Consider the following 25,291-nt stretch of genomic DNA (forward strand, 5'->3'; position numbering starts at 1 on the left):
AGGAAGCTAGGTGGCATTCAGTAAAACCACATTCCTGGATAACTATCCATCCACCCATCATTACAGTGAAATTTTCAGCCAGTTGTAAACTAGGCTACATGAGACTAAAAACCAAATATTAACTGATGTTCAGATATGAAAATACAATTCCACATCCATCTTGCAATATTTCCTTCAATAAAGTTATTACAGCAGCATGTTAAGCAGACAAACCTGATTTCATGGGGTATTACAGGAGATTCATATTGATGACCTATTCTTAGGATAGGTCATCAATATTAGATTTCTACGATACAACACCTAGGACCCCACAAATCAGTAGGTTGAAGAGAATGGGTGAGCAGTTTGGCCTTGAATAGCCAACACAGCACCATATATTATGCAGGCGCTCTGCTTGATATTACACTTCAGCCCCATTCACTTGATAAGTAAACAGGCTATGTGACATCACTGGCCTGTAAAGAGCAAGTGATACCCAAACGCTGCTGCCTCATTGAGCTGAGCAGATGATCTGTGGGTGTGCAAGGTGTTGTACCACCACAGATCAGATATTGATGACCTAGGCTAAAAATCTTAAATCTTGGAAAACCGTTTGACAGTGGCTTTTCCAAGTATTAGTCTTTAAGATTTGCCCACTTCTATAAACCAAGGTCCACAAAATCAAGAACTACAATAATAATTTTTGACTGCTCTAGCGAAATCCAAGAGATTATTTCTCTTATTCATGAAATTTACCCTGTTGTTCCCAATTACATACAGTCAAATTACCGTTTTTATTACACACATACAGATTTATAGTTACCTAAATTTTGCAAAAGCATTTTTTATTTTTTCAGCTTTTCTCCCTCTCTGGACCTCACTCTGCTTATCTTTTGCAACCTCCTCCCACTTACTGACACACCTACCGTAACTAGACAGCCTTATTGCAGTGTGCAGGACACACTTGTACATGTTTGCTGAGCTGATCTACGGTATGTTCTTGGAAGTATAATATTTACAAGCTAAAATAACTGGCCAAAGATACTCATGTATACTTTATTAAAACTGAACCCTAATAAAGCAGATCTATATTTAGCCATATGCAGAGGGCACAATCCTAGTAGGCAACAAACTTACCTTGTTCACAAAGAACACACTTTACAGGATATAGTATATAAAAGAGCATGCTGCCTACCCCCAGTTGTTGTGGCCCCCAAAAACTAGCAGTCAGGAATTTATTGTGATTTCAGTGTTTTACTAAGACATACACAGATACAGTATTTGAATATGATTATATGAACGGTTCAGCAGAACAGAAAGGTATCTGCCAAAAAAATGTGGAATTTCTCAAAACTATCACAACATGGCTGAATAAAGAATTTGAAATTTTGCAATTCCGCATATAACATTAATAATGGTACTGCTGAGAAAATGTCCCTACGGCTATGTGAACACTACTATGTGCATGCACAAGTTCGTGAAAAAATGAAACGGACAGCATACAGTTGGCATTGGTGTGCCATTTGTGCTTTCCATTGACCCATACATTACAATGAATGAAACAGACCACAAAATAGACCAGAATAGTTTTGCGTTTTGTGGTTTCGGTTCATGCACCTCACATGGACCCATGAAAAACACAGTTGTGTGTATGGGGCTAAAGAAAAATAAATGATTCTATGTGATATTCATTATTATTCATTAGTCATAGCACAAGGATAAAAATATACAATCATGTAGACTTACCATTATATTCCTCTGAGTCATTTATATAGCATAAAAGTATATGCACAACTGGCCAAGGATGCTGCAACTTCTTTCAAGTAGAATATATCTGTCTCTATAGGATAGAAGGCTCTGCCACAGGTATTAGGGCTCATGCATACTGTACATTTGCATGCAGATTTTGTCTTGTGCACACTTCAATGAATGTTTACCCCAAACACGTAAAATTAACAGATAAAAGATTTTTAGTTCAATGATTTGATGAAAACATGAATTGGCATACCACGTTTTCATGTTTTGTGTTAGTAGTACAAACACATGCCCACAGTCTACAAATCACACACAGGTGTATCAGTCTCGCCCATACACCAAGGATTACAGCCTCAGATTTTGCCACTTCAGCAGTCTAAAGTCTGATGTGTATAGATATCTTAAGGTGCCACGTTGCAGAAAAACATTTCTTTATGCTGCAGATTTTGCTGCACTTTTTTGTCAGCCAAAGCCAGAAGAGAATTTAGAGAATTATGAGTGTTTCTTGAATATTTTCCATTCCTGTTGAAGCCACTCTTAGGCCAGGGCCCCACGTGGTGCAAAAGTCGGGCACTATATTTCACGAGTTGGTGCACAAGAAAATACAGAGCCGTGCCAATGATGCCATGTTGCATCTGGTATATTTCACCAGGACTTTTCCACAGAAAAATGTCACAGAAGTCATTGATAGTAAAATGGAACATAGTGCAACTTTTCAAACCGCTGTCCCCGTTATCCATATGTGAAAATTTTGTAGTTGTGTTAAAAAGTGTCAGGAGACAAAATATTATGTTTCCACCTGTTTCACACCTCAGAATTTACCTCAGTATTTTTCTTCAGTGTTGGAACCTACACAGGGAAGGATAATGGAAGGATCAGGACCTTTTCCGAATTCTGGACCTGACACACTTATGCAAAATAGTGAAGAAAATCTCAGTAAAATACCATCACCGGGGCCACACGGTGGCTCAGTGGTTAGCACTGCAGCCTTGCAGCGCTGGAGTCCTGGTGTTCAGATCCCACCAAGGGCAAAAAAACATCTGCAAGGAGTTTGTATGTTCTCCCCGTGTTTGCATGGATTTCCATCCCATATTCCAAAGGGAAAAATGTACATTGTGAGCTCTATGTGGGGCTCACAATCTACATTTAAAAAAAAATAAAAATACCATCACCACTCTGAGAGGGGCACCTCACAGAACAACACTAGGGGCACCCCACAGAACAATACTTTATGGCACCTCACAGAACAACACTAGGGCTACCTGACAGAACAACACCAGGGGTACCTGACAGAACAACACTAGGGGCACCTGACAGAACAACACTAGGGGCACCTCACAGAACAACACTAGGGGCACCCCACAGAACAATACTTTATGGCACCTCACAGAACAACACTAGGGCTACCTGACAGAACAACACTAGGGGCACCTGACAGAACAACACTAGGGGCACCTTGTGACCTCACAGAACAACACTAGGGGCACCTGACAGAACAACACTAGGGGCACCTCGTGACCTCACAGAACAACACTAGGGGCAACTCACAGAACAACACTAGGGCCACCTCACAGAACAACACTATGGGCACCTTGTGACCTCACAGAAGAACATTAGGGCCACCTCAAGACCTAAACAGAACAACACTAGGGGCACCTCGTGACCTCACAGAACAACACTATGAGCACCTCACAGAACAACACTAGGGGCACCTTGTGACCTTACGGAACAACACTAGGGTCACCATACAGAACAATACTAGGGGCAACTCACAGAACTACACTATGGGCACCTCACAGAACAACACTAGGGACACCTCATGACCTCACAGAACTACACTAGGGGCAACTCACAGAACAACACTTGGGCTGAAAGCATGGATTACTCAGGGACAAGTGGCACATACTCCAGTGTGTCAGCCATGATGTGGCAGCATTCAGAATGTGTTACAGGAAACACACTTAGGCACTGTTCTCATTGAGGGGATGCCTGTGCCCCCTGGCCGCCCGCCTTCAGCTGGTGACAGGCTGCTTCAGCACAGGCCACTTTGACATTTGCAGATCAGCTGTGCTGCCTCCACCTCTGTCCCTCCCTCCCTCCTCAGCAGAGCAGGCAGCCTGTAGTGGATGGGCTGGATTCCCTCCAGATCTCAGAGCAGCAGCTCCAGGGAGCGCTCACTTCCAGCTCTCTGTCTATAGCAGCCTGCACGGTGCCCTGGAAGGAGCCCATCCACCTCAATGCAGGGAGGATCCTAGTAAGTGCCCCTTACCCTCTGTGGCAGCCTGTGCCAGTCTCTGCATATTGTGTGCCGCTTTCCTGCTCTATGCTGTGTATAGTATTCTGTATAGTGATGTAGCAGAGCTTAGTGTGCTGATGAACTTGCATTGTTACTGGATTGGTTACTGCCTGCAGTCCTATGTGAAATCCCTGTGACACAGATAGAAGTGTTGAGCTGTATGACATAGTCAGCTCTGCTACTTCTGAATAGTAGAGGTTCTTGTATGTTGTTTATTGCTCCTCTATAAGGAGACGCCTGTGGTGTGGCAGGGAGTGAGTTAAATGGCTGTATTGTGTGTTACTGACTTTCATCCATGCAGATAAAGGGTTAACTACATGGCAGGATATAATAGGGAGTAGATGCAGAGTGTTGGCTTATCAGTGGTCACCAGGTACAAGGTGTTCAGGGACCATCTACATAAAGGTGCCCTCTGCTCAAACACTGTGAGGACATGGCAGTCAGACCTATCACACATCTCTGACAGAGGTTTCCAACCTTCTTTCTCTTCACAGTAGTAGTTGTGAATCCAGGTGTATATGTATACTATATATACAGAGTCTATACGACCTGGTGTAGTCCTAACAAGTCCTGTGACAGTCGCCACCACTAGAAGATATTACTTCTGTCTACGAGTTCATCTCTGCATTGGTTGTCTTCCTTTCCCTCACCTAACACACATGGTGCAATAGTTTGTACCCCTGTTTACCAGCTGTAAGACTGGTTGTGGGTAAGAATGAGTTAAGTGATGGATACAATGATATTCCTTTTCATATGGTTTGAATTGATGCACTGTACAGGCAGTTTGTGTTAGAGTAGAATGGGGGCATTGATCCCGGGCTGGAATTCCCATTTGGTCTACCTATGTTTACAGTACACTGCTTCCCTAACATTGCACAAGCTCAGGTTACTAGTCCTAGAGATATTATACCGTATTAACCTCTTACTGGCATGCTACAGGAGCTTCACCTGGATCTGCTATAAAGCACCTGCATAACCAGTTCCACGCCACAGCGTATACAGTCACACAGTGAAAGGGGCCATTGGGTTGAAAAGGTCAATTTTTGGGACTAGGAGGCTTTTAGATTTTATTTAAAGTTTTTATTGCTTGTATATATTCTATAGATATGGCTCAAAAATAAAATACATTAAAGAAATTGTGTCAAGTGTATTAAAATGGTGTATATTAAATACACTTCTCTTCCTTCTATCGCTTCATGGCTGTCAAATGTGTATGTAAGTCCATAAATAATTTGGCGTAACGATTGCAGGTTGAGATGTATCTATCATACACTATGAAACAAGTTAAAGAGTAGCTTTTAGAAATATGTCACATATGCCAATTTCGTAATGAAATGTATGCATCTTTTTTGTCGAATTTCATTTATTGGACATCCCCAAGTAAACCGGCACTAAGCTGTTCATGTGCCAGCCATCCTCCGTCTAGTCAGCCACAGGTTAACGCCAGCTCGACTAGTTATAGCTGAGCATCTGTATCTCAGTGGAAATGGGGTAAGCCTAGCTTTCTGAGGCAGGTAGCCAGTCATATGTGGAAGGGGATCTCCCAGGCAAGGTTTTTTCCTAAAAGTTTTTACAACCACTACATGAGGGGTGAACCAGCAGGGCATTATTTTCTACATTTGAACACATTTACCAACAATTGTTGGATACTATTGACTATTACAGGGCCCGGGACATCTTTTACTGCTGATGTAGGGAGTATAATATTAGCAGGTTGCATAGCTTGTGAGCAGTGTATAAATGATAAGTCCTTTATTATTTACTGTATATTGTTGTACATCGGATAGCTGGCTAGTTTATCTTTATTCCTGCATATAGCACAATATTTCTTTGTTTTAATTTTTGGCAATTTGCCTGCAAAAAATGTGCAGTTCTCCCTGGGATACCTCCTATGTATTTCTGCCTGCAACTGCTGTGGACAGTTGGCAGCACTTCTGTATAAGAGATACAGTATACTTGGGGGGGGGGGGTGTTGGTTATTGTCGGGTGGGTTGGTAGCCAAAAGTAGCAGTGATGAAGAACCTCTTTAAAGTAAAACCCCAGGCCACAAAAGAGAAATCAGTTTACCTTTTAGGACTGATCACCTGTTCTTCCAATGTTTACTTAAGGATGGTGGCCCACGGGACATAAACGCCGCGATTTGCCCACAGCGGAGACGCTACGGGAAAAATCGCTGCATTTTACAGTGCAAGTAAAGGGGATGGCCTTCATGCGAATCCCATGCCCACTTTGCGGGAAAAAACGCAGTGCGGACATGCTGCGATTTGCAAAGCCGTTGCAGCTTTGCAAATTGCAGCATGTCAATTATATCTACGGAAACGCCAGCGGCTTTCCAGTAGATATAATGGGAAGAGAAAGTCCGCGGAGGAAAACTCCATGAACTTTTATCTTCAAAGCACTGCGGAAAGAACCACAATGCGATCACTGCAATTACGGCCCGTGGGGCCTTAGCCTAAAGGAGATGTCTGCTATTGATGTAATGGTAGGGGTCTGGCACTGAACCCCAGGGATATCATCTGTTATAGTCTGAGGAAGCTGCCGGTACTTACTCCGCTGTAAGGCTAAAGCCTCACGTTATTACACATTTTACTCCGGTTTTTTGAGCCAAAGCCAGGAGTGGATTGAGCAGACGGTAGAAGTATAAGAACTTCCTACATGTTTCCCATTCCTTTTGTAGCCATTCTTGGCTTTGGCTCAAAAAAACACAACAAAATTGCAACAGAAAAGGCTGCGTTTCTGCGACGTGGGGCCTTAGCCTAATAAATGACTATATAAAACGTATTTACTCCAAGTCTTCTGAAGAGATATTGGGGTCTCAGGAAGTTCTTCCCTATGCTCTGCCTGCCTTTAGCACCTTAAAGATTTTAGGAGCTAGTTGTAATGAAGTTTCATGTGCCCAAAAAGGTTCATCCCACAAGTAAACCTTTATCTAGATACTGCTATTATATATAAGGTATTCTTTTTATTCTGTATCAGAGAATCGACATGGTGCTATTTCAAGTTCACAGTTTTTTTGTTGGGTGACCTGTGCAAAGGTTAAGATTTAGCAAGACAAGTCCAAGAGCAGTGGGATAGTCGCCCGCACTGACCAATCAAGATGCTGCATTCATTTGCCAAAAGGCCTCTAAAAGATTACAGCTGCAATCTGAATGGCAATGGACAACTACTGCAATTTCATTGGTATTCGTTTTGATAAATCTCCCCCAGTGTTTTAGAAGGACTATTAGTATTTTGTCTCTGTCTAAGGCACTACATTGTGGAAAAGTTGTTGTTTTTTTTGTGGCAAATTTTGCTGCATTAATTTTTAAGCCAAAGCCAGGAGTGGATTGAGCAGAAGAAAGACGTATACGAGCTTCCTTTTGTAGCTACTACTGGATATGGCTTATAAATTGTAGCAAAATCTTCAACAAAAAGAAGAAATCAAAATGCTACAATTAGGCATAATGAATACTGTGTTATGCTAAAGAGTGTGAATGCAATGTTAGCGTGCATGCACTGAACCAAATCCCATCCAGGAAAGACGGTCCGTGTGAGCCCTGTGTTTCCTGGACTGGCCATGTGCATGGCACTCACTACGTCCTAGTGAGTTCTGGTAGTATTTCCAGAACTATGACACTGCTTTGGGATTTCTGTGACTTTGAACTGTTTGTAAAGTGCTATTTCAGGGAAGCAGTGTTTCATTCATATTGAGAGCAGAATCATTCACTTGCAGAATAGATAGCAGCATAGTTTATAGAAGAGGAGAGTCTTACATTACTAGCAGTGCTAAGGTATTGCTTTAAAGATGGTCCCAGATTCCTGTAGATCTAACAAATTCATATAAACAAATGTAGGGCTTAGTATAGTATCTCTGTTTTTAATATCAATTTATTCTTAATCTAGGGCCTGATCTGAGGGTGGGCTGCATATGCACAGTGGGAATATCCCTGAATTGCCTCTGATCTGTGAAGCCAACGCGTGGAAGAAATAAACAGAAATTGGATCAGGTTTTTTTGGGAGTTGACCGAGGCTCTGCCAGACATGGTAGGACATCTGAATTTACAAGGGATGGAAGACAGTTTGAAGGACAAGAATCGGGAAGGGTTATTGGATAGTCCTGATTCTGGCCTCCCACCGAGCCCCAGTCCTCCTTTCTATTCTATCTCTCCTGGCATTACTGAGAGCAGAGCTGAGGGCAGCATTACACCAACACAATACCCGGGATATGCCTACAAGAAGGAAAACAGAGAGGGAAAAGTGGTATGTACTATATTCTTTCTTTATTCGATTACACTTGCATTCCTTTATTCCCATATTCTAAGGATGTGTCTTGTGATAACTTGTTCATGGCTTTTTTGCTTGTATTCCATTGTGTTTACACCCTATTAGAGCATGTTAATAATGGCAGGGTGGGGTTTCATGTACGCCATAGAATGCACTTGAGGTTTAATGTAAAAAATAAGTAGTTTTCTAATCCTTTAGTTTTTTCCTGTCATAATGTCTCTTTGTAAAGTGCTAAAACAATTATTTAGATGCTTCAGACCAGAAACCGCCTTCTTTCTGTCTGTGTACTTGCTTCAGTTTCTTGAATTGATGAGGAATACATATGTAATTATTATTCATTTGTCAGGGACACTTGGATGTGTGGATAAGGAGAAAAATGTGGAGCGCTTAGTGTTAATAGGTTGTAAATAATTATTGCACCAAGGAAAACTACCAAAGTGTATTTGTAGTCTGGCACATTCAGTACCAGCACAGCAACACCTGCGGAAAATAGAACACCCACAGAGTTATAGCATTGGTACATGCAGTAATTCTCTATGTAATGCAAATGCAACCTTAAACTGATTATATGCTATGAAAAAGGGGACAACATAGGTAACTCAGAATAGAGTCCCTGTCCTGGTTCATAAAACTCTCTCGTTCGTCTCTTCCAGGAGAAACTTTGACTGTCCCTTGGTCTGACTCCATCCTTGTCATTTTTATTATACTACTGTGTTAAGTGGTAATTCTGCCACATTCACACTGTCCAATGGGTATGGATTATTTAAAGAGGTTTTCCAGCCACTTAATATTTTTAAGAAGTACTTAGAATAGTAAAATCCAGTTCCCAATAATACTGATACGAGGCTTCCCTGGTTCCCCACCACTTTCTGTACAATCTGGTCTGCTGTTGACAGAAAAATGTGACTACTCACCTCAGCAATGATCAATGAGGAGGTTGGCTTAGACACTGAGCCAAACAGTAGTCCCTACTGAGGCATATCACTAGGCATTTGCCAACGTAGGAGGGGAAGCTCCAATCCTGTGTCTGAACGAACCTGAAACTTAAGAGGATGGTGTTGAAGTTAGGATAGCAAAGCAGCTATGATCATGTAAATCTATATCAGTATGTTGAATTGGCAAGCTGAATTTCAAATACATTGTAACAACCTTCTGGATGGCTGGACAACTACTTTAATAATTTTATATTTAATTTAATATTTACTATATGTAAATACGGCCTAAAATAAACTTTTTCTCTCTAAGTTGAAAAGGAAAGTCAATTTGCCAATATATTTATTTTATTATCTTGTACGTATCCATAAAGTATCATAGTCCTGAGCTGTGTTTACTATTAGGTTTGAAAACTCAAATCTCTGGGACTTGCTAGGGAACATTGCAATTTTCCTTTTCAAGACTTCTGCAGTTCGCTCTGGCATGCTGCATATCAGCTTCTGGGCCAAATCCTGACTGATGGCAACCCATTCTTACCTAATCAGTACTTGGAGTATTTTAAGATTTCTGTGTTTTTGCATGTCCACCCACTACTTGAAGATGGACCTCAGATTCTCAATGGGATTGAGATCTGGGGAGTTTCCTGGCCATGAACCCAAAATTTCAATTTTGATGTCTATTGTCAGGAAACTCCCCAACTTCCCAGACTTGAGTTCGGTGAAGCTCTGTTTCCACGGAGTAACGCGCCGCTCATTTAGACACGTAAACATGTGTCAGAGCGAGGCGCTTCAAAACAGATCCCATTGATTTCAATGGGTGCCGAATTACGCGCGCTACTCATTGAAATCAATGGGAGGCTTTATAACTTGTTGATGTCAATGGGTTACGCGCGTAAGCCGGCACCCATTGAAGTCAATAGGATCTGTTTTGAAGCTCCTCGCTCTAACACGTGTTTAGGTGTCTAAATGAGCGGCGCGTTACTCCGTGGGAACTGAGCCTTAGATATCACTTTTGTCTTGTTTTTGGTCCTCCATCATACTGTAAAAAACATTCTTCATTACCAAATTTCTCTTGGATTGGTTGGAGAAGTTGCCCTTGGAGGATGTTTATATACCATTTTCTCATGGCAATATTCTTAGGCGAATTCGTAAATGAGCCCACTCTCTTTGTTCAAAAGCAAAACCACATATGAATGGCCTCAGAATGCTTTACTGTTGGCATGACACCGAACTGATGATAACCAAGGAAAGAATTGGACTGCAGAGGACTGGGATAAAGTTAGTTTCTGTGATGAAGCCCCCTACAGATCATTTGGGACATCTCATCTGGAAGAATGATGGCCCAGCAAAGAACTTTGTGAAAACCGACATTTGTGTTAGTCTCAAAGTTCTTGGCTATCAATGTACTATAATGTAATTTAAATGGATTTTCCAGTCAAACTGGAAAATACAGGGTAGTTCAGTTGGGGCAACATAAAAAGAAGGAATACTCACCTACACCCAGTCCTCTGCTGTGTTGTTGGGTCCCTTATTCCATGTTGTAACTGCATCAGTGCGGTTAGAAGCGAAGAGGGTCAGGTGACTGTTGCAGCCAATCACTGGCTTCAATGGTCTCATGTTGGGTACATTACTGCTAACACATCATGGCTATCCAACATATGACTGCTGAGGCCAGTGGTTAGATGCAGTGGTCATTTAAGCCCCTTCACTTCTGACTTGGGATGGAATGGGGGAACAGAGGTAGGTGAATATTGCTTCTTTTTTTTATTGTACCCCACCCCAGTATAACTAGAGTACAGGGAATACAAATATCTATCTCCGAAATGGGACTATCGTTTCCTACAGTTGACATGTAAAACCTATCCTAATGCTGGGATCTACCAGACACAAGGAATGGATTCCATTAGACTTTTGTTCTTCCTTGCTACCAATCCATTCAAAGTCTATGGGAGCACCCGGTCATCTGTTCTCCCCATAGACATTAAATAGAGCAACATGGCTTATCCTTGACTATCCCTCTAATCAAACTCAATTTGACTGCAGATCAGTAGTGAGGAGGAACCTAAGGGGCTCTAGACCCCTGTTCTAGGGGAGGGAAGGGGGCACATTTATCATTTATTTATGTCCAAGTTCAGAGATTACATTTTTCCAATGTGTTTCTAATGAAAAAATTGACCTTTATAAAGAGATATATAGATGTGATCGAAAATCAGAAATTTTACGTTTAGAAACCACATAAGTGAAGTGTGTAGAAAGAAAAGAACCAGAACCAGATATATTCTGTATTTCTTTATTTCTTTTTTGTATAGGTGCTGTCAAATTCCATTTCAGTGATATTTTCAGTATCTATTCATATTCTATCTGTACAGCACATGGTTGTGAAATGCATGTCTCTCTCCCCTGAGGGTTAACCTGAGTGAAGCAACTCCTTTCTGAATTTACAAATGTAGTAGATATTGGTGTCCATGAGTGGCCCTTCTGCAGCCTCTACTGAAGGCCTGGATACTGTTCACTTCTTACAGACATTCCTGGTGCACGAGATGAAAAGAAGATGGTTATTTAATATGAGGCACATGGGAAGTGATTATATCTGAAATGTATCTGTGTAGCATACTCCTGTGTTGGCCGTACTCTAATAGAGAAGTAGGTGAGTTTATTGTTGAGAATCTGTATCCGTATCGCTTCAGGCTGCTTAACATGCAGCAAATATTATTATGGTTCTTAGTGGCCAGTGGGAATGCATAAAATGTGCAATGATAAATGGTAAAAGTATTTTGAGTTGGTGGAGAAAACTAAATTTATAGTGTAATAGGTCCTGAAGGGCATCTGCATCGGGATGATGACCAGCACCACACTCCAATGCACTGCTATCTCCGGCCTGCCCACTCTGAGCTGCTGCTGGTAATGAAAGAAAGACAGATTCTACACTCACTGAAATTCAGTTTACTGAGGTAGAAGTAAGTGTGTCACGAAAGTGTGTCAGTTTAAGAAATGAATTGGCCCAGCTATGAGCCTGCTACACTCCACAAGCTGTTCTCCAAGATTGCCACGTCTTAAGGTGTGCGCCTCACTTACTTGCAGTCCTCCACACAAGCTGCCCACTTTACCATTCCTGATATTGTAGTAACAAAGACAGATATATTAGAGCTTAACTTGACACTAATAACTGTAGTATGATATCCTATCACAGAACACAACAAAAGTCATTGAAAAAGTAAAGTTAAAGGGGTTTTGGAAACTCTGATATTCATAATTTTGGATAGGCCACCAGTGTCAGATTAAGGCCGGGTTCACACGGAGTATTTTGGCACGTAATGTGGTACGTAGACGCCGCGGGATCTTTTGCAGGCCGTATACACTCCCATTGTTTTCAATGGGAGCCGGTACCGTATACGCGGCGCTATTTTGCGGCCGCCGCAAAATCACGGCCACAAAATAGCGCCGTGTATACGGTACCGGCTCCCATTGAAAACAATGGGAGCATATACGGCCTGCAAAAGATCCCGCGGCGTCTACGTACCACATTACGTGCCAAAATACTCCGTGTGAACCCTGCCTAAGGAGGATCTGACACACAGCATTCCTGCCAATCGGCTTTTTAAAGAGGCTGCCACACTCAGATGTCATGTTCACTGGTCTCATGTCCTTGTGCAAGTCCAACATAAGGCACCGATGCTATAAAGTGTACAGTACTGTGCTTTTTAGGCAGTGAAAAACCATGCTTGTCCATGTGTCACAGCCCCCTCAAACAGCTTATCATTAGGAGTGCCAGGAAACGAATCCCATTGATCTTTCATAGTCCCTGAAAACCACTTAAGGCTAGGACCCCATGCAGCAGTGAATCGCTGCAAAAAATACACGGTAGAAATGCATCATGTTTTTTTCCGCAGTTTTTCACAGAAACTCTGCAAGACTGTAGACTTTCTGCCCTTATTATAACTATGCATTTCCGTAGGTATAACTGACATGCTGAAACTTTGCCCACATGCTGCAACACAAGCATTTTTGAAATCACAGCTTTTCTGCTGCAGAACTTTTTCTGCAATGTGTGGGTGGGGTTAGCCAGAATCCCATCCATGTTGCAGGTAATATAAAACCAACATTTTATGCCGCGGCATTTATACAAAGTGGGGCCTGGGTCTTAACGTTCATTGCCACAATGTAGGTAACATGTTAAGCGTAAAGATTTTTCAACTCTGTAGGCAGTGTGAAACAGCTTTACTTGCTAGGCTGTATCTGTCACTTTCATACAAGTAAAAGATAGAGCTACACTCGTGTGCAGCCACCTCTCCATTCATTCTCTGCCTAAAAGAGGAGAATATGGGTAGATGTCCAATAAGTGGGATACACATCTGTCTGACTTATTTGTCATATCCTGTTGTTCTGCCATAAATGTCCATGATGGGAATAGCCCTATAATTCTAACCTTCAAAAAAAAAAAAAAGAACATTTAAGGAACAATGAAGGACATTGGGATTCAGGTCAGCAGAAGGTCTGTCCCTCCAAAATAAGGGCACTGTATTGAGATAAATTATGAATTGTAATCTGAAATTGTCCCCTTTTGATTGCTTTATAAAATTGTTTATGGTTGTAATGGTATAAATATCCATGTCAAGGATATGACCATTTTAACAGGTATCTTTTGAGAATTAAACTCATTTTTCATACTGATGTCCTACCCACAAGACAGGGCACCAGTATCTGATCGGTGGGAGTCTGATACAGAGACCCTGCACCGATCAGATAATCCGCTGCCTCTGGATGCTACAATCTATTACAATGGACGAAGGCGAAATCAGCTTGGCGCCTATTCAAGTATTAGTAGCAGAGCTACATTACCTGGGTGCCACTCTTATAGAGTGTACGATGTTAGAAGAAGCCAACTACCATATTGTAGTGGGACAGGGTACTGCAATTCTGCTCCTATCCATCGCAATAGGTTTTGGCAGCCAGATTAGCTGATGGTTGCAAGGTTCAGGCTAGCTGAAATTTCCACCCTGAAAAAAAAGCCTCCCATTGATTTCAATGGGCTCTGCTAGCTTTTGTTTCCAGTAGCGGAATTTTCCGCTACTGGAAAAAAAAACTAGCAGAACCCATTGAAATCAATGGGAGGCTTTTTTTCAGCACTGAAAATTCAGTGCCAAATAAAGCGCCATTTTCCTCCGTGTGAATGGACCCTAAATGAAGTATATAAGATGCTAAGTTGAAGGGCTCATGCACTGTCCATAGTACTGTATATGAAATATGGCATCTTATTTATGGTTCCATACTGTAACAATGGTAATTTAAGAGGGAACCACAAAAGAGTATTTGCCTCCACTGGGGTACACTAAATTCCCAGTAGTCCCTATTACGTAGGGACTCCATATGCTGTGTAACACTATAATACCAATAGTGGTTTTTTTCAGAATTTCATATACAGTGTAGATGGAGAAGCTAGTTAGACTTTCCATTATGACATTCATTTGATGAGTAAGAAGTATGCAATTCCCTGATTTCAGGGACAGAATATTAAGTATCTTCTTTCACTTATTTTGGGAAGTGATTATACTAAAGTTTTTCAATTGAAGTTCTCTGGAAAACTAACCAGAGATTTATTCCATAAATAGACATTTCTTATGTGCAGATCTTTATTTCATGTTGGGCCACTATGAAGAAACAAAGTACACATGGTTTTCTGACCGGGTATTTGGACAGAATTGTTTGTACAGTAATATGATGTTGTCCTGTGTGGGGGCTGGGGCATAGCTTTACACATTGCCGTCTTTGAGCACTGTCATTGGGGGTAGCAAAGAAACAGGAAGACGTGAAGTGAAACTATGAAAAGCATGCGATCACGATGGCAAACACGACGTGATATTTAGATCTACTTTGATGACATTTCCATTACTTGTTTTCAGCACTATTTCTTGTCTTGTCTATACCTTGTTGTGTCCTTTTAGGAGCCACATTACATCAGTGAAGGGGTACCTTGTAAGGCAATGTAGTAATTCTATCCTAATGATAGTTTACAGATGTTATTAAAAGACCCAAATTACGTCAAATCAAAGCATATTCCTACATATACTTCTTTTAGTATGTACTATAAGGGCAACTTGTAAGAAACATTTCTAATTTGTTACTATGATTTTAACCAGCACCCCATGACTTCTGAAGCACAGCTGATTCTCTTCCATTCTGATGCTGCAAGTCTCTGGCGCTATGTTCTTTGCTGCTTCATATTTCAAGGATGCATGATGACATGTTATCTGTAGTGACAAAGGAGAAAAACTACGTATCTAATATTACGTATGCCCCCCTTGTACCATCAAAACAACTCTGTCCTGTAATGGACTCTATAGAATTCTGAAGGTGTCCTGTGTTACCTGCAGCCAGAGCAGATTGAATTCACTGCCGTTGCTCTGTCTCTAAATACATAAATTTGGCACTCCATCCCCCAATAACCATCACCGAGAGCACATACCCCAGTTAACACCCTTCCCCTGGCTACGTCATTGATATCTGCCATCACGTTGTTAGCAGAAGATCCTTTAAAGAGGACCTTTCACCGATTTGGGCACAGGCAGATCTATATACTGCTGGAAAGCTGACAGTGCACTGAATTCAGCGCACTTTCGCCTTTCCGATCTGTGCCCCGGGTAAAGAGTTATCTGTCCCGGTACTGTAGCTCTTTACAGTCAGGTACGTCCTTCTCCACAGCAGCGCCTATCGCGCTGTACAGTGTGAGCGGGGAGGAACGCCCTCTCCCCTCCTGATAATACTCGTCTATGGACGAGCACTGTGAGCTGAGGGAGGGGGCGTTCCTCCCCACTCACACTCTACAGCGCGATAGGCGCTGCTGTGGAGAAGGACGTACCTGACCGACTGTTAGAAACGCCCTTCTGACTGTAAAGAGGTACGGTACCGGGACCGATAGCGCTTTCCCGGGGCACAGATCGGGAAAGCCGACAGTGCGCTGAATTCAGTGCACTGTCCGCTTTCCAGCAGTAGATAGAATTGCCTGTGCCCAAATCAGTGAAAGGTCCTCTTTAAAGGGGTTGTCCCATCACAAGGATCCTATCTATACTGCTTGTTAATGTGGATTTAAGACTTTTCCTAAATACATTGCTTCAGCAAAACTGCTTTGTTTGTCCACTATCTTACTTTATTCAATTCTTTGTGGCCACAGCCCTGACTTAGCTGCTCATGAGTCAAGTGATGTATCTGCTGCTCTCAGGGAGGAGGGAGGAGGGGCTAAGTGCAGGGAGCCAGCCTGTGTATCTAGCTATTCCTGTGTCTACACCACGTGACCTAGCTTCCTGCTGTCAGATAGGGGAGAGGAGCTGCTTTCATTTCTTCTGTTCTCCCAGTTATCAGACTAGCTAATTCAATTGTGTTCATTATGGCAGAGACAGACAGTCTCTGTATGTAACACAGAATGGAGTTGCTGCTGCCTGTACTTCATAGTCCAATATGGGTGGGCGGAGCTACACGCAAATTTGGGGGCAGAGCTAAACGGCAGGTTGCATGTGAAACCCCGCCCACCAAATGATGCAAGAAACCAGGAAGAAAGAAGATTTTACAGCAGTAAAGACTGATGAGTATGTGAGGTGGGAATACCCCTTTAAATCGAGTAAGCTAATAGTTGCAATCTCTATGGCCATGGGTTAGTCTTGTTTTTCTAGGACATCTAACAAATTGAGAACTTAGAAATTTCAAGGTCAGTCCAACATTTTGATCTCTTTATCCTAAAATCATTTCTGATCAATTTTCTCAGTGTGGCTTGGGGCATTATCCTGCCAAAAGAAGCCAGCGCCTAGGCAATATCATTGCCGTGAAGGAGTATTCTTGGCTTGCAACAATGTTTAGGTTTGTGGGATGTATCAAAATAGCATTGAATATGAATGCTTGGAACTAGGGTTGGGTAATTAATCTAATTAAATCAATTAATTCGCCATTTCATCAGAATTGTGAGGTTGATGTTAGCTGAGGAATCTGATATATTCTCTGCAGGCTTTCGCCTTAGGCTGCATTCACACTACGGAACGCCAGCGTGTATCACAGCCGTACACGCCGGCGTTACAGCAGGGCTGCCGGACACTTCCCATTCATTTCTATGGGAGCCGGCATGCGAGCGCTCCCCATAGAAATGAATGGACTGCTTTTTTCCATTCATTTCTATGGGGAGCGCTCGCATGCCGGCTCCCATAGAAATGAATGGGAAGTGTCCGGCAGCCCTGCTGTAACGCCGGCGTGTACGGCTGTGATACACGCTGGCGTTCCGTAAATTATGATCTTCACTGTAGTTAATGTGTGATGGGACAAGGAATGCTGCTTCAAATATATCGAACTCCTTTTATTTCTAGGCAAAATTGCCAAACCCTACCTGGAACATTTTTTTTTTCTCAGCAGAACATGTCATACCACTTCTGCTGGTTTACCTGCTTCCCTTAGTGCATCATGGACCTGCATGTTAGAAAAGACCACCATCATTTGTTGCTGAATGGTCCAATCATGATGCTCAGTTGCCTTTTGTAGGCACTTTCAGCAGTAGACCGGAGTCAGCATAGGCACTCTGACCCGTCTGCCACTATGCAACAAGTTACCATGCATTAAGCATTCTGACCTTAGTAATTTGTGATACATTAGCTCTTGTGTAGGATTTGACCAGGTAGGCTAACCTGTGCTTCCCCATACACTTTAATAAGCCTTGGACACCAATGGTCCCGGTTTTACCACCTTTCTTCACCACCCTTTCTGCTCTGACACAGTTTTCTAAAATCAGAATTTGACTTTTGTCAAAGTCATTGGAATCCTTATGCTTGACCAATCTTCAACACATTGATGGGTTTATCTGGTTTCTAGCATTTATGGCCTATCCTTAGAATAGTCTATCAATATAAGATTTGTGTGGTTTGATACCTGGGAGTTCTCCATATCACCTGTACTGAGACAGGGCAGCTGCCAGTATTTTTTACAAGCAGGGATCTGTGCTTCTCACTCACCCTACAAATTTTAGTAAGCAGTAAGTGTAGATTCTGCATATGGTCATCAACTTGCATTATATAGCACCATGTGCGCAGGCTGCATTAGATGCCTATTGTGTTTGGGCAGCTTGTCCTTAATTGATATGATCACTACAGAACAATTGAGATATGCACATGTCTTTCTTGTTGTTGGGTGTTCTCTACCAAAGTTGACCGGCTTCTTGGTTCCAGACATGCATCGTGTCACCTAATGGGTGCTAATTTGCTTCAGCAGAGGTCAGTGTGCCACCTCTACTCCTTAACCCCAGAGGAAGCCAAAGAGCAGAACACGTGCTGGGGCTGAAGGTTGGAGGTCATGGTTGCTGCTTCTTCTTGCATTTTAGCCGGTTTGTCCTTTGTTCTATTTTCTATTGCTGTCATTTTGTGGTCATGAATTTTAAGCTCATTCTGGCCAGTTTATTTATTTCATCTATGGTTAGAATTGATGCTATATAGGGTTCACAACTGTGTATTGTACCACAAATAGTATCATTTACTTTAGTTTTAGTATTTATTCAGTTGACATATACAGTCCTATGAAAAAGTTTGGGCACCCCTATTAATCTTAATCATTTTTAGTTCTAAATATTTTGGTGTTTGCAACAGCCATTTCAGTTTGATATATCTAATAACTGATGGACACAGTAATATTTCAGGATTGAAATGAGGTTTATTGTACTAACAGAAAATGCGCAATATGCATTAAACCAAAATTTGACCGGTGCAAAAGTATGGGCACCCTTATCATTTTATTGATTTGAATACTCCTAACTACTTTTTACTGACTTACTGAAGCACAAAATTGGTTTTGTAACCTCAGTGAGCTTTGAACTTCATAGCCAGGTGTATCCAATCATGAGAAAAGGTATTTAAGGTGGCCAATTGCAAGTTGTTCTACTATTTGAATCTCCTCTGAAGAGTGGCATCATGGGCTACTCAAAACAACTCTCAAATGATCTGAAAACAAAGATTGTTCAACATAGTTGTTCAGCGGAAGGATACAAAAAGCTGTCTCAGAGATTTAACCTGTCAGTTTCCACTGTGAGGAACATAGTAAGGAAATGGAAGACCACAGGGACAGTTCTTGTTAAGCCCAGAAGTGGCAGGCCAAGAAAAATATCAGAAAGGCAGAGAAGGAGAATGGTGAGAACAGTCAAGGACATTCCACAGACCACCTCCAAAGAGCTGCAGCATCATCTTGCTGCAGATGGTGTCACTGTGCATCGGTCAACTATACAGCGCACTTTGCACAAATAGAAGCTGTATGGGAGAGTGATGAGAAAGAAGCCGTTTCTGCACGTACGCCACAAATAGAGTTGCCTGAGGTATGAAAAAGCACATTTGGACAAGGCAGCTTCATTTTGGAAACAAAAATTGAGTTGTTTGGTTATAAAAAAAGGCGTTATGCATGGCGTCCAAAAAGAAACAGCATTCCAAGAAAAACACATGCTACCCACTGTAAAATTTGGTGGAGGTTCCATCATGCTTTGGGGCTGTGTGGCCAATGCCGGCATCGGGAATCTTGTTAAAGTTGAGGGTCGCATGGATTCCACTCAGTATCAGCAGATTCTTGAGAATAATGTTCAAGAATCAGTGACGAAGTTGAAGTTACGCCGGGGATGGATATTTCAGCAAGACAATGATCCAAAACACCGCTCCAAATCCTCAGGCATTCATGCAGAGGAACAATTACAATGTTCTGGAATGGCCATCGCAGTCCCCAGACCTGAATATCATTGAACATCTGTGGGATGATTTGAAGCGGGCTGTCCATGCTCGGCGACCATCTAACTTAACTGAACTTGAATTGTTTGTCCAAAATACCTTTATCCAGGATCCAGGAACTGATTAAAAGCTACAGGAAGCGACTAGAGGCTGTTATCTTTGCAAAAGGAGGATCTACTAAATATTAATGTCACTTTTCTGTTGAGGTGCCCATACTTTTGCACCGGTCAAATTTTGGTTTAATGCATATTTCGCATTTTCTGTTAGTACAATAAACCTCATTTCAATCCTGAAATATTACTGTGTCCATCAGTTATTAGATATATCAAACTGAAATGGCTGTTGCAAATACCAAAATATTTAGAACTAAAAATGATTAAGATTAATAGGGGTGCCCAAACTTTTTCATAGGACTGTACATTTTTGATTGTGACCCCCATTTATGAATTTTTGTATACAATAGATGAATTATCTATATATTAGTTTTATCGGTTGTATAGCTATTACATTATCCCATTTGAGTTTGTCAACCACAACCTTCTCCCCTGATCTGTATTTTTAGATGCTTTTGTTAATGGAATTTTGACTTTTTTTTACATTTCAATAAATATGAATTTTATATCATGGTGTCTATTTATTGTTTCATGAGATTTGTACATATACATAAGGCTATATTTGCATTAGATGTTACATAGCCATCCTTGCGTTTTGTCCGAGGTCTCCCATTCTGCTGATTTTTGGGGGTTCCAGCTCTCAGGCTCCCATTAATTTAAAGGTTCTGAAGGAATAGATGATGCATACTTGTGATTGTAAAGCACCTTTAAGTTACAGAATGTTAATAAACATACATATTACCGTAGTCAAGTTATGTTTTGTCTAATGGTACCATAGGAAAGCATATTCACTAAGTATTTTTATATTTGTCATTGACTTCAATGACTAGACGGCAACCACCCAGACATTAAAAAGGGCATTTCCTTGTTTTCAAAGAACAAAATATTAATGACTTGGACATTAGTTATGTCATCAGTGTTATTACAGTTCATATAGAAGAAGCCCTCAACACACCCATGTACTTCAAAGCTGTATATAGTGAGCTAGGTAATGTCCTTGCAGTTTGTGCTCTATTACAATATCTGCACTTACACTTCTACATCAGGGTTCCAATCTGCAACCTGCACAGTACAGGGGGGGGGGGGGGACACTTACTCAAAGTAGTCCTCAGATCTCAGCCAGAATATGGTACTGAACTAGAATTACAGAATGCTTGGTCTGCACCGTATTATTGAGAGTCTTCTGTATTTGATACCCTTTAATGGTAACTGAAAAGATGACAGATAAGCTTTTGTGACTGCTTAGGTCTCTTGCAGTTAGCATTAAGCTATTGTTAAGCAAAATGAATCCTTCTAGTGATGTTCAAGGCCTGTGACAGTCAAGCCTGAGATAGTGATTGTCATTAATAGGTAAATTGCATTGCCAGCAAGCATCATGGGGCAGATTCTGCAAGATGGTTTATGTCTCCATCTACTGGCTGCTTTCATGTGTTTTAGACTTAAAATGTAAATAGCATTACAGCTGTGATGAACAGAAGCTGAAGCAGCAGAGAAAACCACATGATTATTTTATCTATGTAACTTTAATCCATGGCCATTACCCCGTGTGCCATCCGGCGGGAAAGTGTAAGCTCAGAATTCCACATATGAAGGATCATCTTTCTGTGTCAATGTCTTCCCTTAAAGGAGATGGTATAAAACTGACAGGTGCCTGTGTGCTAGACCTCATGGAGCCAAGTCTTGTTTACATCCTAGATTTAAATATGCAACCTAATATCTTGTGATGTCAGTGTTTGAGCTATTTATATATCATTGTAATGGTCATAGAGGTGTCTGTGTTATTGGTATTCTCAGCCTAGCAAGGTAAATAGTACATACAGTACATTTCAGTCCAGAGATCACACGTGTCACACTCCATATGTCACACTCACACTACAGTAAACTTTAAAGGCAGTCTCCCACCTCCCCCTCAGTACTGTTACAGTGCTATACATAACACCTTTGTTATGCATGTTACATTTGCAGATTTAGAGAAAATCAGCTCCCTCATGCTGGTGTACATTTCCCTTTAGGCGCACCGCCTGGTGGAAGGCTAATAACGCCAGTCATCATAAATCCTCCCCTTTGTGTGTTGTTTGTTTGGTGGACTATACAACAGTATACAAAAACAGTGGGTGCACTGGGGTGGGCATTCAGCTCCCTGATGCTGGCATACATTTCCCTTTAGGCAAAAGGCCTGGTGCAAGGCTAATAATGCCAGTCTTCACAAATCTCCCCCATTGTATGTTGTTTTTCTGCTGGACTAGTGGACTATACAACATTTAGGTATATGAAAATAGTGGGTCACTGAACAACCCCTATTCACAGCTCAAGAACTCCTCTCTATGAGATAGGGAGGCAATTTGTAAGTCTATGTTAACATCGGTGTTCTGAGCAGTACTTTTGGTGTCAAAATGACAGAAACCTTGATGGGAACATCCAGTGCTTCATATATAGGGGGTGCAATTGGAGCAGTTGCTACCAGGGTCTGAATTTTGAGGGGCTCCAAAGATCTCTATGCTGCATAAAATATACCTATGCTGCATAAATATTCTAAATGACATAAGATCATACTTGTCAACTCTTTCAAAATGTCCTTGAGGCTCCCAAAATAAGGAGAGGCCTCTTGAAATCCTAGAAAACCTGTCAGATCTCTCAAGCCCAAATAGTTCTCAGTTCGTCCCAATGTAATGTGGGCACAGTACAAAAAGGGACATGACAACAACATTTGTGTGTTCCTGTCACTGAGAGGGGCACTGGCATGCCACCCAAATGGCCATGGTCTTGTGGGAAGAGGTGTAGCACCCTCAATGCATTGTCCCTTCTGGGCAATTTCCAGCAGATGTTGGCAGGTATGCACAAGGTAGGCAGTGGCCCCATTACAGATTTTGCATAAGGGACCAGGAACTTCAAGTTACACCTCTGCAAACACTGAATACTTAATAGAGCCTTACATAATTGTGAGCAGAGAATCATGGCTTCTGTAGTAAACTGAAGCCATGAGACCATTGTGAACATAACTGTGTGGCTCTTACTCTGGTAGGTTTGGTATATTCATGTACTACATTATAAGTGGCATTCAATTAATAACCATGACGGACTCTAATTTGTAAAGAAGGAAGGTAGAAACTGGATTTCATACTCAAGTGAAATAGGAATTGAAGTGTAAGTTAATGAAAGGATCAACAATGATGGCTACCCCATTTGAATCTGTAAGGGGCCAGGGCCCTAACCGACCACACGACCAGAGTGTGCCCTCCGCTCTGACCTACCCAGTAAAAGGGCAACCAGATTCCTATTATTTGAATGGCTGTGTAGAGATGCAATATATACAATTAGCTTCTGTAGGGTCCATCGTCACCAGCGCTTTCCTAAGTTAGACGTTGTGCATCCATAAAGATGTTGCTTAGTTGTAGCGTGGATCAAAACATAGCAGTTCAACTTGGCACTGAATTATTTTATACGCACAGTAATCTTTCTCAGCACTTTTCACAAGGATTTGCATTCCGCTCCTATAGGTCTTACTTCTTATACATACACTGTACTAGGCTCATTCCGCTAATCATGGAATACAATCTAATACAACCTGGAATTGGGAAAGCTCTCTTTTGTATGGAGGCTTTCCCTCCCAGTGTGACTACAAGGCATTGTGTGTAGGCTGTACCTTGGGTGGCACTAAAACCGCAACGCCCAGGGCACATTCCATAAGCACAACTAGGTTCTGCCATTTGGCTACAATCATTGCGTCACAGTCTTTCCGGAAAATACTAGACCAAAGAATGCATCAAACACAATTAAAGTGACAGCGATACATAGTACCTTATATAATTCATCAGATACACAATGGTAAACATTGATCTCTACAATAATTCTCCATTCACACGGAGTTAACGTGCGTGCATTCTGACACGTATACACATATCCGAGTGTGAGCGCTCAAAACAGATCTCATCATTTCAATGTGTTGGCTTACGGGCGCTACACATTGAAATCAATCGGAGGCTTTTTTCCCTATTGCTTTCAATGTGATATGCGCATATCACATTGTATACGTGTCAGAATGCGCGCGCGTTTACGAATTACAAACAAATGTGCTCAAAATTTGCAAGGCGATCTTGGTTAAGAAAAAGTTATTGGGTAGGGACTTAGCTATTTTGCAAAAGTGGTTGGCTTCCACTGCTTTACAGGCCTTTGTGGTTCTGTTTCTTCAGCACTGGTAAGAGGTCCAGGATAGAGATGAGTGAATATACTCGATTGAATACCCCGCCGCATAGCTCCAGGTGCAAAAACACTTCCGTCGGAAGGTATTCGATCGAGTATAGTCGCTCATCTCTAGTCCAGGAGTTTAGGAAGGAATTTGTGACCGCTAAATTTTCTCTGTGACACACCTTTTATGATAGCAGACTGATTTTTCTGCTATTTAAAGTATATTATGTATTTATCTCGAATACGATTCCCATAGACTTTTCTATCAAATGCTTAGCAAGAATATTATGCATTGTTAAATCTCCAAGTCTTTTGTCTATGTCTGACTGCAATGAACATAATAACCAATACAAAAGAGGCTATCAGCCTACAGTACACAATTAGTAGATAAAAAATATTAATTTCATATTAGAAGCATTATTTTCTAATCCAAGACTTGCGTCATTGTTCAATCATTGCTCACTTAGCCATGTTTGCATAAATAGGCTGTTCAAGGCTAAAACACATACAATATTCCAAGGTAAATAAGGCAAGGAACATTGCTCTTGGTGGCACTATTGACATCTTGTTCCAGGCGAACGATACGTTTTATTGGTATCAAACTACAATGATTGTTTTAATTGGAACAACTCACTCATTCTTAGCAATGGATTTTGCTTAACCCTTCCATCTAATGTTATGTCAGTTGATCTGGTATATTGGAATATTTATCGACCCCTAGATATGATATGTGCTTCTGAAGCCTTCACTGATGCACAAGCACATCTGCGTAGTCCAATACTAGAGCATAAAAGCCTCAGACAAATCAAATTTTGTATGTTTTTCCTTCAGGAGGCAGGCTTCTGTATTCTGCTGCCAGTAGCTTCTAGTGACATGGCACTCAAGTGATAGAGCTGGAGGTGCCTATAGAGGAACTCACTTCGTAATAAGTAGCAATGAATAACCCGAGCACTGAAATATGTTCTAAATTAGTGAAGTAATTTTTATTGACACAGACAGTATTTGACCTACCTCCAACATGAGAGTGTCTCAAGAGCT

General features: G+C 41.5%; 1 protein-coding gene across 1 annotated transcript in view; it reads left to right on the top strand.

Annotated features, from left to right (window-relative positions):
- Positions 1–3,894: 3,894 nt before the first annotated feature.
- The window catches only part of RFLNA (refilin A), a 34,761-nt gene continuing 13,364 nt past the window's right edge, over positions 3,895–25,291 (top strand). The window contains exons 1-2 of the mRNA XM_075274385.1: positions 3,895–3,988; positions 7,913–8,269. Of these exons, the coding sequence (XP_075130486.1) occupies positions 8,051–8,269 (219 nt within the window). The 5' untranslated portion in view covers positions 3,895–3,988; positions 7,913–8,050. The remainder of the gene's footprint in view (positions 3,989–7,912; positions 8,270–25,291) is intronic.

This window comes from Leptodactylus fuscus, chromosome 1 (assembly GCF_031893055.1).
Source record: "Leptodactylus fuscus isolate aLepFus1 chromosome 1, aLepFus1.hap2, whole genome shotgun sequence".
NCBI classification, from domain to species: domain Eukaryota; kingdom Metazoa; phylum Chordata; class Amphibia; order Anura; family Leptodactylidae; genus Leptodactylus; species Leptodactylus fuscus.